Source organism: Bos taurus, chromosome 14 (genome assembly GCF_002263795.3).
Source record: "Bos taurus isolate L1 Dominette 01449 registration number 42190680 breed Hereford chromosome 14, ARS-UCD2.0, whole genome shotgun sequence".
Classification (NCBI taxonomy): domain Eukaryota; kingdom Metazoa; phylum Chordata; class Mammalia; order Artiodactyla; family Bovidae; genus Bos; species Bos taurus.
Window position 1 is genome coordinate 66,399,700 of NC_037341.1, and position 14,169 is coordinate 66,413,868.

General features: G+C 40.3%; 1 protein-coding gene across 4 annotated transcripts in view; it reads right to left on the reverse strand.

The window, feature by feature from the left end:
- The window catches only part of LAPTM4B (lysosomal protein transmembrane 4 beta), a 65,040-nt gene that overhangs the window by 26,314 nt on the left and 24,557 nt on the right, over positions 1-14,169 (reverse strand). For all 4 annotated transcript variants that reach the window (NM_205802.2, XM_010812166.3, XM_025001440.1 and 1 more), the window contains exons 3-5: positions 5,693-5,766; positions 5,237-5,359; positions 2,141-2,239 (exon numbers count right to left, since the gene is read on the reverse strand). In NM_205802.2, the coding sequence (NP_991371.2) occupies positions 2,141-2,239; positions 5,237-5,359; positions 5,693-5,766 (296 nt within the window). The remainder of the gene's footprint in view (positions 1-2,140; positions 2,240-5,236; positions 5,360-5,692; positions 5,767-14,169) is intronic.

Genomic DNA, 14,169 nt, shown 5'->3' on the forward strand with positions numbered 1-14,169 from the left:
ACTAAAAAATTAAAATGTTAAAAAAAAAAAAAAGACATGAACGTGCACTGACAGGATTAAGTACACCCGTCGTTTCTTTGGAGCTAGGTGGTAAGCGTTGTTACTTGCCAACCAAGGACAAAGTGAAACTGACTCAAGTCCTACTTGGGCTCCCAGAGACCACTAGCAATAAAACTTACTGAAGAGTCTAACAGTGAATTTAGGTTGTGAGAGCTACTAATCAGGCAAACGGATATGTGAAAGCACAAAACATAGATGTATTCACATTTTCTTTTTAACAATTACTGAGTCTCCACAAGGGAGAGGAAAATGAAGGTAGGATCTGTGTTCTCAAGGAAATGCAACCTGGTTAGTAGAGAACACATAAACACACAGTTTTATAATTATTACGTGTAACACATCACTCACAGGTTGGAGACAGTGCTGTGGACAATTTGTATGAAGCCTTTTATTAGATCACTATGATTTGCAACTGATAAAAGCACGACACCTACACCATCACCTAAGACGTGGCCTGGCACGCGGGGGCTTTACCGGATAAGTGAGTGAGTGATGCACCTTCCCATCAGCTCATTTAACCTCACCGTCCCCCTACAGAATGTTTCCGTAGCTATCACTGCTGTTAAGTAAAGGAAGAAACCGAGGCTCTGGTCACACAACTGGAGATAGCAGTGACTGAAGCTAAATCTAGGTCCTCTGACTCAAAATCTGAAGTAAGCGTTTCCAATAAAAATGTCAATGGCTACACAATAAAAATGCATTTTTAAAGAGCAGTTTCTAGGCAATGGCACAGGGTAGCTTGGTCAGATTAACCTTCTTGCAGGTAAAAATGAGAAAATCTGGAATTAATAGACACAGATTATATAGGAAGGCATGGCTGAAGGGCTTCAATAGGGCAGAAGCTAAAGAGGAATCCAGCCTTCAGTGACAAAGCTCAAGGGGTGGGATTTGACAGTCCGAAGCCTCATGCCAGGGGTGGTCTGGGGCTGACTGAGCAGTCAGCAATCTGGGGTGTGGGGGCAGGAGCTGCAGGGGCGGTAAGCCTCAACATCCGTCTATAAAATTCACCCAAATCCTCACCACTAAACCATACGTGCAGTATCAAAAAATGCAGAGTGTGCTCTATGGACAGAAAATGCAGACCTAAGTGACTTTCAATGAATCATTTTCTTTCTACTCCTCTTCAACAAATTGCTATGACTCTGCTCCCGAAACGCAGCTTATTCAAGCTCACTGAGGCCTGATTTTTAAAGAACCGGGTAACTTTATACCTAATCAAAGACAATGAAAGATACTCAGAATTAAAACGTCAAAGTCTAACCTGGGAATTTTCTACTTAGTAGCATTCAAGTTCCAATAATTATGATGCTTTTATTACCAGATTTACAAAGATGAAAAAGCTAGAGGCCACTCAGTTGCTGAAGGTGAGGGAAATATGGCTGCAGGGAGTGTTGAGTCATTCAACTTTAGGGGAGGGCAATCTGATAACCTACAGAAAACCTTCAAATTATGCACAGCCTTCTAATTTCAAGAAATACATCTTGAGGAAATAAATGTGTAAGTATACAAAAGATACATTTAATTTAATATATTCATTGCAGTACTATTTAGAAGTAAAAAAAGTAGAAACTATCTCAATGTCCAAAAACAACTAATTTATAAAACTGCTAAGTTTATCTAATACATTGTTACAGAATATAATGTTCAAAGTTTATTACATTTTAAAATACAAATGACAAAAAACCCCACAAAATTCTGTAAAGCAATTACCCTTCAACTAAAAAAACTTTGAAAAGTTAAATGTGGAAAAAAATATTTTTTAAAAATCACATTACAAAGCAATGTGTACTGAGACATAGTAATGGATGCTATGGTACATAATACACACTGCATAAATGCACAACATTCATTTATTCACATCCAAACAAATTTGAGAATAACCTCGAGTTGGCCTGTGTTAAGTTTGGTGAGTGTTTATTTCTGTCATACAGATAAGAGAAGGAACAAAACTGTTAGGAATTCAAAAAGCAGTTCAGAAATTTAAAGCAAGATAATAAACAGACAGAAATTTGCCTACTTCTGTGGCATTCACGAATACATTCAATAATATTTAGAGCATAAGTAAAATCTTCATGCTTACCTTAAAAGCCAAGATAATGCTGATGAACAGAAGAATAATGAGGACCAAACAGGTAGGATTCACTGACATGATATCATCTTTGTAAGGAAAATCAGGAGGCTGCAAAAGAGAAGAGTCTTATTGGCAAATCTCATTAATTATCAAGCGCAACAATGAGACCAAGCACAATCGAAAATAACTTTTAAAAATAAAATACTGCCTTCTTTATAGAGCATTTTTGCTGATGCTACTTCTCAAAGAGCAGAATCTTGTATTAATACGTATTTACAGCATTAAAAAGAATCAAAACTATTACATACAGAATGGATAGACAAGGTCCTGTTGTATAGCACAGGGGACTATATTCAATAACCTGTGATATTAGAAATAGGAAAATATTCTTTTGTGATATTGGATACAGGAAAATATTCTTTTCCTATAATGGAAAAGAATATTTAAAAAAGGAATTCTGTATGTGCATAACTGAGTCACTGTGCTGAATAATAGCAGATGGGCAGACTGTAAATCAAGTATACTTCAATAAAAAATTTTTTTAGTAAAAAGAATGTGTATCTATGTATAACAATTCCTTCACTGTACAGCAGAAATTAACACTGTAAATTACCATTATAAATAAACTATACTTGCGTTAAAAAAAAAAGTCCTACCATCTGACCAAATTGATTCACTATCAGGGCAAAGGAAACCCTTTTAGGAGGACTTAAATCTGCTACTATATATAGTTCCTGGGAATGACAGGACATCACCATAAACCATGTGCTCAGCACAGATCAACGCTCTCATGGTAATCGGCTTAGACAGCGTATGTGGAAGGCAGCTCCGTGTGTGGTCACCCTTCATCTCTCCCCGTCACCCAATACTGTGTGTTTGCATCCCACTTCAGCAGTAATCTGAGACTTAACAAAGGAGAAAACTCGTGACTCATGTGGCTGGCCCTCTCCAGGGGGACCCTCACCCACCGGTTTTCAAAGTCCCCTTCCATTCTGGCAAAATACCTAAGAAATAAAATCTAAGTCATTCCTTGTGATCAGCTCATCAAAAGGGCCCTTGCCCCTTGGAACCTGAAAGGGCTGTCTGTAGTACTGATCTCAAAGGGTTAAGAAGAAAATAAATGGATGTTGTTTACAAGACCAACATGAAATCTTACTGTTTCCAGAAACATGGGGGGCGGGGGAGGTATGTGTGGGAAATGGGATTAAAGTGGGTGAGACCTTTTCCACAAATATCTTTTACACTCTTTACCCCACAAATCTGAACGTGGTTTCTATATCCAGTTAAGACCTATAAAACACATGCACAGCTTACTTTATCTGTGTTTTACAAGGCTCCACATGAAAAGAGCAGGCACTGGGACTTCTCTCCATCAGCCTTCTCAGACAAGTCTCCCAGACTCACTGTATCTCAACTTGTCAACAAGAGCCGCAGTATCGGGGCAAGTCTGACGCCCCCTTTCACTGCTGACTGCCTCTTAGGCACTGTGATAACCCGGAGCCCTGGCTCGTTCCGCCCACACGGATCTTCAAGAAGGACATTCAGAAGATACCTACTTGTATAATTTGGTTTATACTTACACATAAGAAGTAGATAGTGATTCTCTAAACTGATACTAGGATCACCGTCAGCGTCGCTAACGTTTTTTACAAGTGAGTACAGAGTGACTGCACGATGCGTGCGTGACAGGAAGCCTGGGGAGCATCAGGAGTGCTCTAAATGCCTGCCTTTCTCCTCCTTATAAACCTTACAGAGGTCAGAACTACAGTCACGACTTGCCTCAATGTCCTCTACCTCATGACACACCTTCCCAACCCCCTCACGTGGCGGGCTACGCGGCAATCCTATTTCCTCCACAATTCCCAGGTGACGCTAGGAGCTCAGTGCCAGACGATCACTACAGAGTCAAGCCCAAGTCCTTACAGAGAGTGGTAGTTCTACAACCTGCAGGTCACGTGGAAACCCCCTCACGCAGAAACACCGGGCTGTTATCACAAGAAATAATATGTTAAGTTAGCTCATGGGAAAACACCAAAATTTCCTTGACACTACACTCTATGAAAACACAGACCTGTTTTCTAAGAAGCAGAAAGAAGCTATTTCCTACAGCAATGACCACCTGATACTCTAGAGACTTTTCATACGTGGTCCACTGAGCACTAGCCACGTGATCCAGGCAGGCCCCCGAAAGATCAGGAACTCCTGTTGCCACACTTCTGGCCTGCCTCCCTCCCCGCCACGTCTCTTTTCCACTGACCTTCTTGACCTGTTACCACATCAAACCCCCAGTCTTGTATCTTCATCCCAGTAAACAACCTGCTTCTTCCCCCATGCTCAGACACTACTATTACAACCTCCAAAGACTGAACATTCTCTCCATTTAAAACATTTTTGATTTTGAAGAAATTACATTTTCATATACATTTTAATTTAAAACACAACAATTTTAAAACGTGAAGGCATGGATGTATTCTAACCTCACACCCTCCATGAGCTTCTTAATAGCAAGCCACCCATATTCACTCATAAGGTCACAAAGGACATTTAATAGAAAACCAGCCTCAAAAAGAAGCTGGAGGAAGAAAGGGGTTCTACAGTCAAATTAAGTGTGAGAACCAGTGTATATCAAGTTTCCCATGTATTTTCCATACACAGCAGAGGCAAAAAGCTACCCTCTGCTGATAACTGAGCAAATTGCATTTTACAAAACTAGACAATTAGTAAGCAGCTTGTAAATTAGGTAGGTACCTCTAATACGGTCATCACCACTGATCTACCTCAGGGGGTTAAGTTTTCTCAAAAAGCATTCTGCTGCTGCTAAGTCGCTTCAGTCGTGTCCAACTCTGTGCGACCCCACAGATGGCAGCCCACCAGGTTCCCCCATCCCTGGGATTCTCCAGGCAAGAACACTGGAGTGGGTGAAAAGCATTCTAAGAAATTTAAAAATCTTTATTCGAAAATCTCTAATCTCAGATCCAAGTTAAAAATTCACAAATTATTATGTGTATGTTTATCTCTTACTTCCTTTTTATCCCGATCCTGACCAAAGATAGGGATGTCTCTTGGATGTCACGAAGAGACATTGCGATTTTGAAGGTCACATACCAGCTGTCGTATGTATTCCTGGATGGAGTTTGGATAAACAAGTACGGTGACCGCAACCAAGGTGTTGAGGGCAAAATCAAAGATCTGGTAGCAGAAGAATGGGATGATCCAGGCTGCGCGTTGCTGAACAGAAGAGAGAAGAGTGTGTTAGTATACTTGGTATTACAAAACATTATTTTAATTCAGAGAAATCTTAATATGAAGGGAAATGGAGAAGTATAAATACATTAAGGCGGGTCATGATGGCAACTTGATAAACCACACAAAAGCCTCCAGTGAACGATTCTGAGACTATAACATTGGTTTTCCATGTAACATTAACAAGAGATTTAAACTTCCAAAGATTCCTACAGGCAACTGGGAACAACCATAACTTACTTCTTACAGACGGCAGCACAGATAACACGTGTAAGAGATGGAGGAAAAGGCCCAGGACCTTGTTTCCAAGCTGCTTACCTTGTATGCGCCGTACGTAGCCATGGCACAGATAAGGATCATGAGAACAGAAATCGCGATGGCAATGCACATGTCTGTCAAAAGTTTTTTAAGAAAGAAAGAAAATCAGTTGTAGCTCCACTGTTTTAACATTTTTTAGTCATTCTTCAAAGGCATTTTGTTTATAAACCAATTACAGACAAGAACTTTATACTAAGTACATCACCAGCATTCCTTTGGAATTTAACAAGATGATAACGGAAGCAAAGTGCCTGAAAGATGTCCTCCTTAAATCGTGTTTATACGTCTATATAAAATATGTGTCGGTCGCTCAGTGGTGTTTGACTCTATTTATAGATATATTAAATCGATTTAACATATTTAATAGATATTATATATATATATATATTTAACAGATATTAAATATATCTACATCTGTATTAAATATATAAACATATCTGTATATATTAAACAGCTTGGTCTTCTGGTGCACTGAATTATATACCTAAAAACGGAGGTATTCTTTTAACAAATAGGTATCTAACTTGTATTTTACCATCTCATGTGTCTCGGACCCCTATTAAAACTTCGCACAGGCTTCCTATCTCACTCAAAAACCTCAATTTCTTGTCAAGGCCTGTATGTCTGTGTTCAGTCTAGAACCTGCCGGCCTCTCTCATCTCCTCCCACGTTTTCTTCTGCTTACCCTAATCCAGCCGTATCACCGAGTTCACTGAACACAGCAGAATCACCCCATTTCAGGGCCTCACACTGGCCCTGTAATGTGTCGTATTTTCACACGATCAGCTTTTGCCTTTACAATCACTCAGGTCTTGGCGCAACACCTCCAGGAGATCTTCGCTGGTCATCCTGGCTAACGGGGCCTCCCAGTCATGCCCACACGACTGCTGTATTTTCTTGACAGAACACATCACTACCGTCTTACTTATATTTGGTGCTTATGGACTGTCTCTCTTCCTCTGCTAGAGGAACCTTCCTGACAAAAATGAGTCTCTATGTCTCGTTCACTACTGCATGGAGAAGGTGGCATGCCACACGTGGGCACTGAGCCCTTGAACTGCAGCCAATCTAAAATAAGATGTGTTCTAAGACTGACATGTCCTCCAGATTTCAAGGCCTTAGTATACAAAAAATTAAACTATCTCGTTGATCATTTTTATCCTGATGACAAGGTGAAGTACTATTAGGGATATACTGAGTTAAATATATTATTAAAGGCAATCACCTATTTGAGTTACCTTTTTAAATGAGGCTACTAAGAAATTTAAAATGACTTATGTACTTGCACTGTATTTCTGCTGAAGAGTGCAGCTCTAAAGCCTATATCCCAGTAGGCACAAACTGAAGACTTGACTCAAGAGGTCGTGTCACCGTATTTTTAAGAGATTCTGATAAGAAGCACAATAAGGCTGGGTTTCTGAAGATAACACGTAGGGTTATCATCAGGCTAAGAGAATACAAAAAACCCTTGCAGTAAAGTTATCTGCACAGTGCTGTCAGTTTCCAAGGCATTTTCACAGCTATCTCACTGAGTCTTCCTAACTCTAAGGTAGAGGTTACTGTGCCCAATGAAGAGATTATGAAACCAGGGCTCAGAGGTTATGTAACTTGCTGAGATGGCATCTGCATCAAAAGGCTAAACTATGACTAATCCTGCTCTTATGATTTCAAATCTCTGACTCTACTATTCTATGCTGTTTCTCCTTAAGCTTTTAAATACTAACCAAATGAACCAATTTAGGCTGCCACTTCCTACAGGTATTTCTCCAAAGCAAAGCATTCCAGTTTTAGAACCACCTGCTCTATATCCTCAGCTTCAGCGATGAGAGGATATTTCAAGCAGGAGGTTTACAAACAGAAGTACAAGGTCAAAGTACTTTCTGTGAGAGAATACAGATAAATCGGGACTTCCCTGGCAGTCCAGTGGTTAAGATTCTGCACTTCCAACGCAGCGAGGGGCAGGTTCATTCCCTCATTAGGGAACTAGATCCCACATGCACCAGGGCCCAACCAAAAAAAGTAAAAACAAAAAAAGATATATAGGGTTTCCCTGGTGGCTCACATGGTAAAGAATCTGTCTACAATGCGGAGACCTGGGTTCGATCCCTGGATTGGGAAGATCCCTTGGAAAAGAGAATCGCAACCCACACCAGGATTCTTGCCTGGAGAATTCCATGGACAGAGGAGCCTGGTGGGCTACAGTCCATGGGGTCGCAAAGAGTCAGGCACGACTGAGTGACTAACACAGACACAGATATAATGCAATAAATTAATAATAAAGCTGATGATTTTATTCATGGAGTAAAAATTTGATTTCCAAAAAAAAATTTTTGTAAGAGAATCAAAAGATGATGGGACTTCCCTTGAGGTCCAGTGGTTAAGAATCCGCCTGCCAATGCAGGAAACAGGTTCAATCCCTAGTCCCAGAAGATTCCATAAGCCATGGAGCAACTAAGCCCCTGCACCACAACCACTGAGCCCACGTGCCCTAGAGCCCATATCCTGCAACAAGGGAAGCCACCACAGTGAGAAGCCCACACGCCACAACCAGAGCGTGGCCTCGCACTGCGCAAGGAGAAAAAGCCTGCAGGCAGCCCGAAGACCCAGCACAGCCAAATAAATAAATTAATTAATGTTTTAAAAACAGATGATGAATACTGGTCAGTACCTAAAGAGTATGATTTCTGTTAGGATACACGTATTTACTTTATAACTTTAATGCTAAATGACATCACCTTCCCCTGTTACGTGGGAAGAGGTACCAACGGGGCATTTCATGTAAGCCTCCTAGTCTTCTCGCCAGGCCAAGTAACCTGGCCAAGACTGCCCAGCTACCAGGTGGTGGATGAGATACTCTAGCCAAGAAAGTCTACCTCCAGAAGCAACGCTCTTCGTGCTACCCAGCTGGGAAGGAGATAGAGCAAGTGCAGTGGTGGAGGTCAGGCCTGCGAATCCAGAGCCTCCCTAAGAGGAGCTGGACATCCTTTATTACATGCAAAGCGTGTGAGAACCTGTGGCAATCTCTGAAACTTGAACTCGGGCAGAAGTTCACTATCTTCTTGTTTGCCTTACTTTAACAGTTTTTAAATTCTGTACAAGTATCTTCTATAATGAGAAAAATTAATTTTATAAAAGCCAACCCATTGTGGGATACTCTTTGACTCCCTCATACATCTTAAAAAAAACAGAGATAAACAAACTCAAGGCTTTATTAAAAAAATAATATCAATGACCTTTATATTAACATGATTTATATAAGGTTATAATAGGTTATAATACAATTTATATAAGTTATCTCTATGTTAACATTAGACATATCAATGTTAATATACAAAAATTAAAATCTTGAATATTTTTATGTCCTATTCTGTCTAAAAATAAAACCACTCCAGGACTAAATCTCACATAATCATTAAAAATTTTTTTAATTTCCATCTTTCTCAAAAATATAAAACTCAGGAGAAATTTAAAAGGCATAAATAAAATTAAAGTCATACAGTATCCTATCACCACTCACAATGAGAAAACAGAAAAATGTTAATTTGAGGTAAGGAAATTTTCAAAATTCTATTCCTATAAAAGTAACTATACTAACCACACTGAACAGAATGAATAAATCCCAAGCATATGACACAGCTTAGGTAGGATCAAGGTCTAAGTCAAATAAAAACGCAGAGCAGATAAGATAAAACAGGCAAATAAATCTCGTATCTCCTAGCAATCTAGAGGAGAAGTCAACGCCTCTGAAATAAGGTGTAGCATACCGTGGCAAACACCAGAGTTACTCTGAAGAATTAAAATTCATAAATATGTCGACAGGCAAATGAGGAACTGGTTCTAATAACAGGGATTTTTACAACCAGTAACCTACTGGTCAGTGGCAGAAATGCCCTTTACTCATTCTGTGCAGAGCACACCCGCCGGGCAGATCACACTGCCCTCAGCTGCTTCCTACATTAAATTCCTGGCTTAATGATGCCATGCTCATTTGAAAGGGTTCAGAAGAAAAGCTACACCACAGGCCACAAAAGGCATAATTAGAAAACATTTCCTGATACTTAGCCAATCACTCAAACAGAAAAGGAGTTTCCGGAAATGCCTTTGTTAAAGTTAACCTAGTTCTCATTCTACTCTCCCTTTGGATTTCTCCCTTTGCCTTTCTTGGATTTGTTTTCTTTCCATAAAACTGGTAGCTAAGTAGATGACTACCTGATTTACACTTGTATTCTTACCTGCAGTCTTAGGGCTCACTTTTCTCTAATTTTTGGCCACATTTCTGGCTTCTGAAAACAATATTTGAGGTATATTTTCACAATTAAGTCTAGAAGAGAACTCTTTTCAGATGCCTTCACACACACACACACACACACACACACACACACACACACACACAGTCCTCATCCAGTTCTCTGCCCCCAGCAGGCAGACTCATATGGGCCATCATCAACAGGCCTGCATTACCCTTTGGCATCAGTTGAGTTCAGCCGAGGAACCCGGACAAGGGATTGGAGAGAATAAGAGGCTGCCCCTTGCTGTGAGGCGGCCTCGGGTTGGCTCTGACCCAAAGATAGCTCTGTGCTCCCTAGAAAGAGGTCAAGGCTCCTTCATATCTAGGGACAGTTAACAGCTGGCCTTGATCAAGCAAATGACATCACCACCCCTAGTGGTCTTCTTAGACCTGTATCTCTGTAAAAAGATCTTGAAAATAAATATTCACTGAATTACCTTTTTAAAAAAATAAGACCGCTGTCAAGACGTAGAATATACAATCTTTTGAGCCATGTGATTTAAAGGATTAGAAAGATGAAAAGGGTGGAAGGGTGGGAAGGTAGATGAATGAAAATAAAGGGCAACAATCGTTCCTATGACTCCACTTCCTCTGCTGTTGCATCTGTACGTCTATTTCCTCAAAACATTGGGATGTCATGCACTAGTGGACTCACTGTCCAGCTGGTTTGGGGGTTTGTTAATAGCAGAAAGGCAGCCTTGGCCTTTTCCAAAGTAGTGCCAAGAGCCACAGGGAAGGCCCCAGCCGATCATTCTGTTTTTCTATGTCTTAGTTTTTATTATCAAAACTTTCAAACATACACATTACTATGTAAGTATACAGACAGCAGTATAAAGAACCCTCAGCACCTGTTTGGTTTGGATTGTCTCATCTCTCAACACTGCACTTCTGTCCAGTCTGCCACTGGGAAAAATGTGGATTGCTTCCAGTTTTTCGTTCAGTTCAGTCGCTCAGTCTTGTCCAACTCTTTGCGACCCCATGAACCGCAGCACGAAAGGCCTCCCTGTCCATCACCAACTCACGGAGTCCACCCAAACCCACGTCCATTGAGTCGGTGATGCCACGCAACCATCTTATCCTCTGTCGTCCCCTTCTTCTCCTGCCCTCAATCTTTGCCAGCATCAGGGTCTTTTCAAATGAGTCAGCTCTTCGCATCAGGTGGCCAAAGTATTGGAGTTTCAGCTTCAACATCAGTCCTTCCAATATTCAGGACTGATTTCCTTTAGGATGGACTGGTTGGATCTCCTTGCAGTCCAAGGGACTCTCAAGAGTCTTCTCCAACACCACAGTTCAAAAGCATCAATTCTTCAGTGCTCAGCTTTCTTTATAGTCTAACTCTCACATCCATACATGAATACTGGAAAATTGAAGGGGCATAGTGATTCACTACTGGGCTTGTACTTTCAACTTCTTTTATATCCAATAATGTGAAGACTATTTTCATGTTTCTTAGTCATACGAATACCTTCCTTTGTGAAGTATCTGTTTTTCTCTTTCTTGATTTCACACAGAACAATTTAAAGACCACCCTTTCTTCAACAAATGTTATCTTAAATGAAATGTCTACATATGGTACACAAATTCTTATTATTGTAATGGTTATTTCCTCCTCAGAAACAAATTTCTTATTATTTTATTGGTCATATATTATTTACCCAATGAATAACATTAAGTTTTGGACTTCCCTGTAGCTCAAATGGTAAAGAATCTGCCTGCAATGCAGGAGACCCAGGTTCAATCCCTGGGTTAGGAAGATCCTCTGGAGAAGGGAATGGCCATCTACTCCAATATTCTTGCTTGGAGACTCCCATAGACAGAGAAGCCTGGAAGGCTACAGTTCGTGGGGTCACAGAATCAGACACAACTTAGTGACTACTAACACACACTAAAATTAAGTTTGGCTTGAAAGATAACTTTGCTGCAAAATGAATCAGAAATTAATTGGGATAATCTGCTATTTGGCATTATGTTTGGCTCTGAAAGCTCCTGTTACAGTTTCTTGCCAGTCCATTAGAGTTTCAAATAAAACCATGAAATCTGTTTATCTGAATTTTACCTGTTTGCTTGCTCCCTAATGTCCTTTTTCTGTTCCAGGGTCTAATCCAGGGCCTCATACTGCATGTTCCTGGATCTCCTTTGTTTCCTTCAATCTATAACAGTTTTCTAGTCTTTCCTAGGGTATTCCCTTTTTTTTAACCATATAAATATGATTATAAGTTATAAATGTATTACACGTTTTTGTATATAAATCATGTAAAAATACAAATGTTCAAGAGCTAGCTTTTTTTAAAAAAAGAGAAATCGTAAGATCACATGGAAAAGTGAGATACACTCCTGTTCTGTCCTGGATAAAATCTTGAGATGGCTACCGCCATTCCAAAAGGCAACAATGTTAAATTGCTATACTGCATACCAAAATTTTCAAGCACAATTCAAAGCAATTGACTGTACCCATTTCAAAGACTATTTAGTTCTATACTCCTGTATGTTAAATATAGAAAGGGTTGTCAGCATGACCTTTGACCTACAAACATTTTTTAAAAATAAATGTACTTATTCACTTATTTATGGCTGTGCTGAGTCTCTGCTGCTGCTCGGGCTTTGCTCTAGTTGTGGTGAGCCGGGGGCTACTCTTCAGCTGCCATGTCTGTGCTTCTCACTGACATGGGCCTCTCTCGTTGCAGAGCAAGGCTCAGCAGTTCTGGCGCACAGGCTTAGGTGGATCCACAGCATATGAGATCTTGTCAGTTCAGGGATCGAACCCATGTCTCCTGCATTGGCAGGTGGATTCTTTATCACTGAGCCACCAGGAAGTCCCTGACAAACTTCTTTTTAAAAAGAGATCAAAACATATGAAAAAGGAAATGTAAGAGGAAAGCGGTTAAGAAAAAGATTCACTCAAGTGAACGAACATTTATCCTTCTGTATCTTTTCAAGCACGTGATGTAAAACATCAGTAGATTGTCCTAAAAGTAATTATAAACCATTTGTTTCAAAGATATGAAACTGCAAATGCACTGGAATTAGTATCCAGGTTATTACGAAATAATTACTGTTATAAAGCTTTGAGTACCAGCAAGCCTTTGAAGTCAGCTAAATTAAGCCAATACTGTTAGACAGTCACTACTCAGCTTAATCTCCGGCAATTAGAACAAGGCAGGCAGTGTTACTACTTGATTCAGATACAACCGTAGCTGTATCATTTAAAGTTTCTTCTTCTAACCTCAATTACTTAGAAAAGGAATCCTGCTACTGGAAAAAGATAAATTACTTCTAAATGTCAATCAAATATTACATTTATAGCTTGCATGGTCTTTTAACTCAAGGGAAGAAAGGCAGAGAGATATTAATTTAATATTAATGGAACTCATTATCCTTTCTGGGGGAATTCACCAGAGTAACAGGATTGTCCAGAACAGAGAGAATGAGCAACGCTACAGCAGAAGTCACGTCGGTCTGACAGGTTCCACCCCCAGGATGACATAACCCGCTGACTGCTTGGTCTCTACTCTGAAGCTCGGAGGTGGGAGAGGATGGCTATACAGTATCTCCTGGTTTCGCCTTTACGTCACTTCCAGCTCTCCTCAGGCTGCTCCTCCTGACTTCTAATGTCAGCGCTCCTACACGACCCTATCCTGCCCTTTTCTCTTATCTCCCTAATGTAAATATGTTTTTTAAACTTATGTCCTCAAATTTACCCCTTCTCAGACATCTGGGTTATTGATTCACATACCCAACTACCCTTTTAATCTCTCCATTTTACTATATCTAAGTTAAGAACAGCCTATAAACCAGTGAAATATACTGAGCCCTTATTATGGCCCAGATCCCATTTGAAGCATTTTTCATGCACTAACTTAGCCACCAGAACAATCTGAGGAGGTAGATACTACAATCATCCCTATATTCAGAGGGGGAAACTAAGTCACGCAAACATCAGTAACCAGCCCAATGTTAGCCCATTTCATACGGCGCAGGGTCAGGTCTCAAAGCATGGTCTCCAGCTTCAGAGCCACACTCCTAACAACTACGCTAAGCCAGTAAAATGCGTTGAGTTTTCCTGGCCAATGCCTTCATGAAATCAGCAGGCCTAATCCAAGGCAATGAACTGGTTTACTAGGCTCCTAAAAGTCACCTAGGAAGGAAATGAAGGTAGGCCAGTGACTGAGATGGACAAACTCTTCTTCAT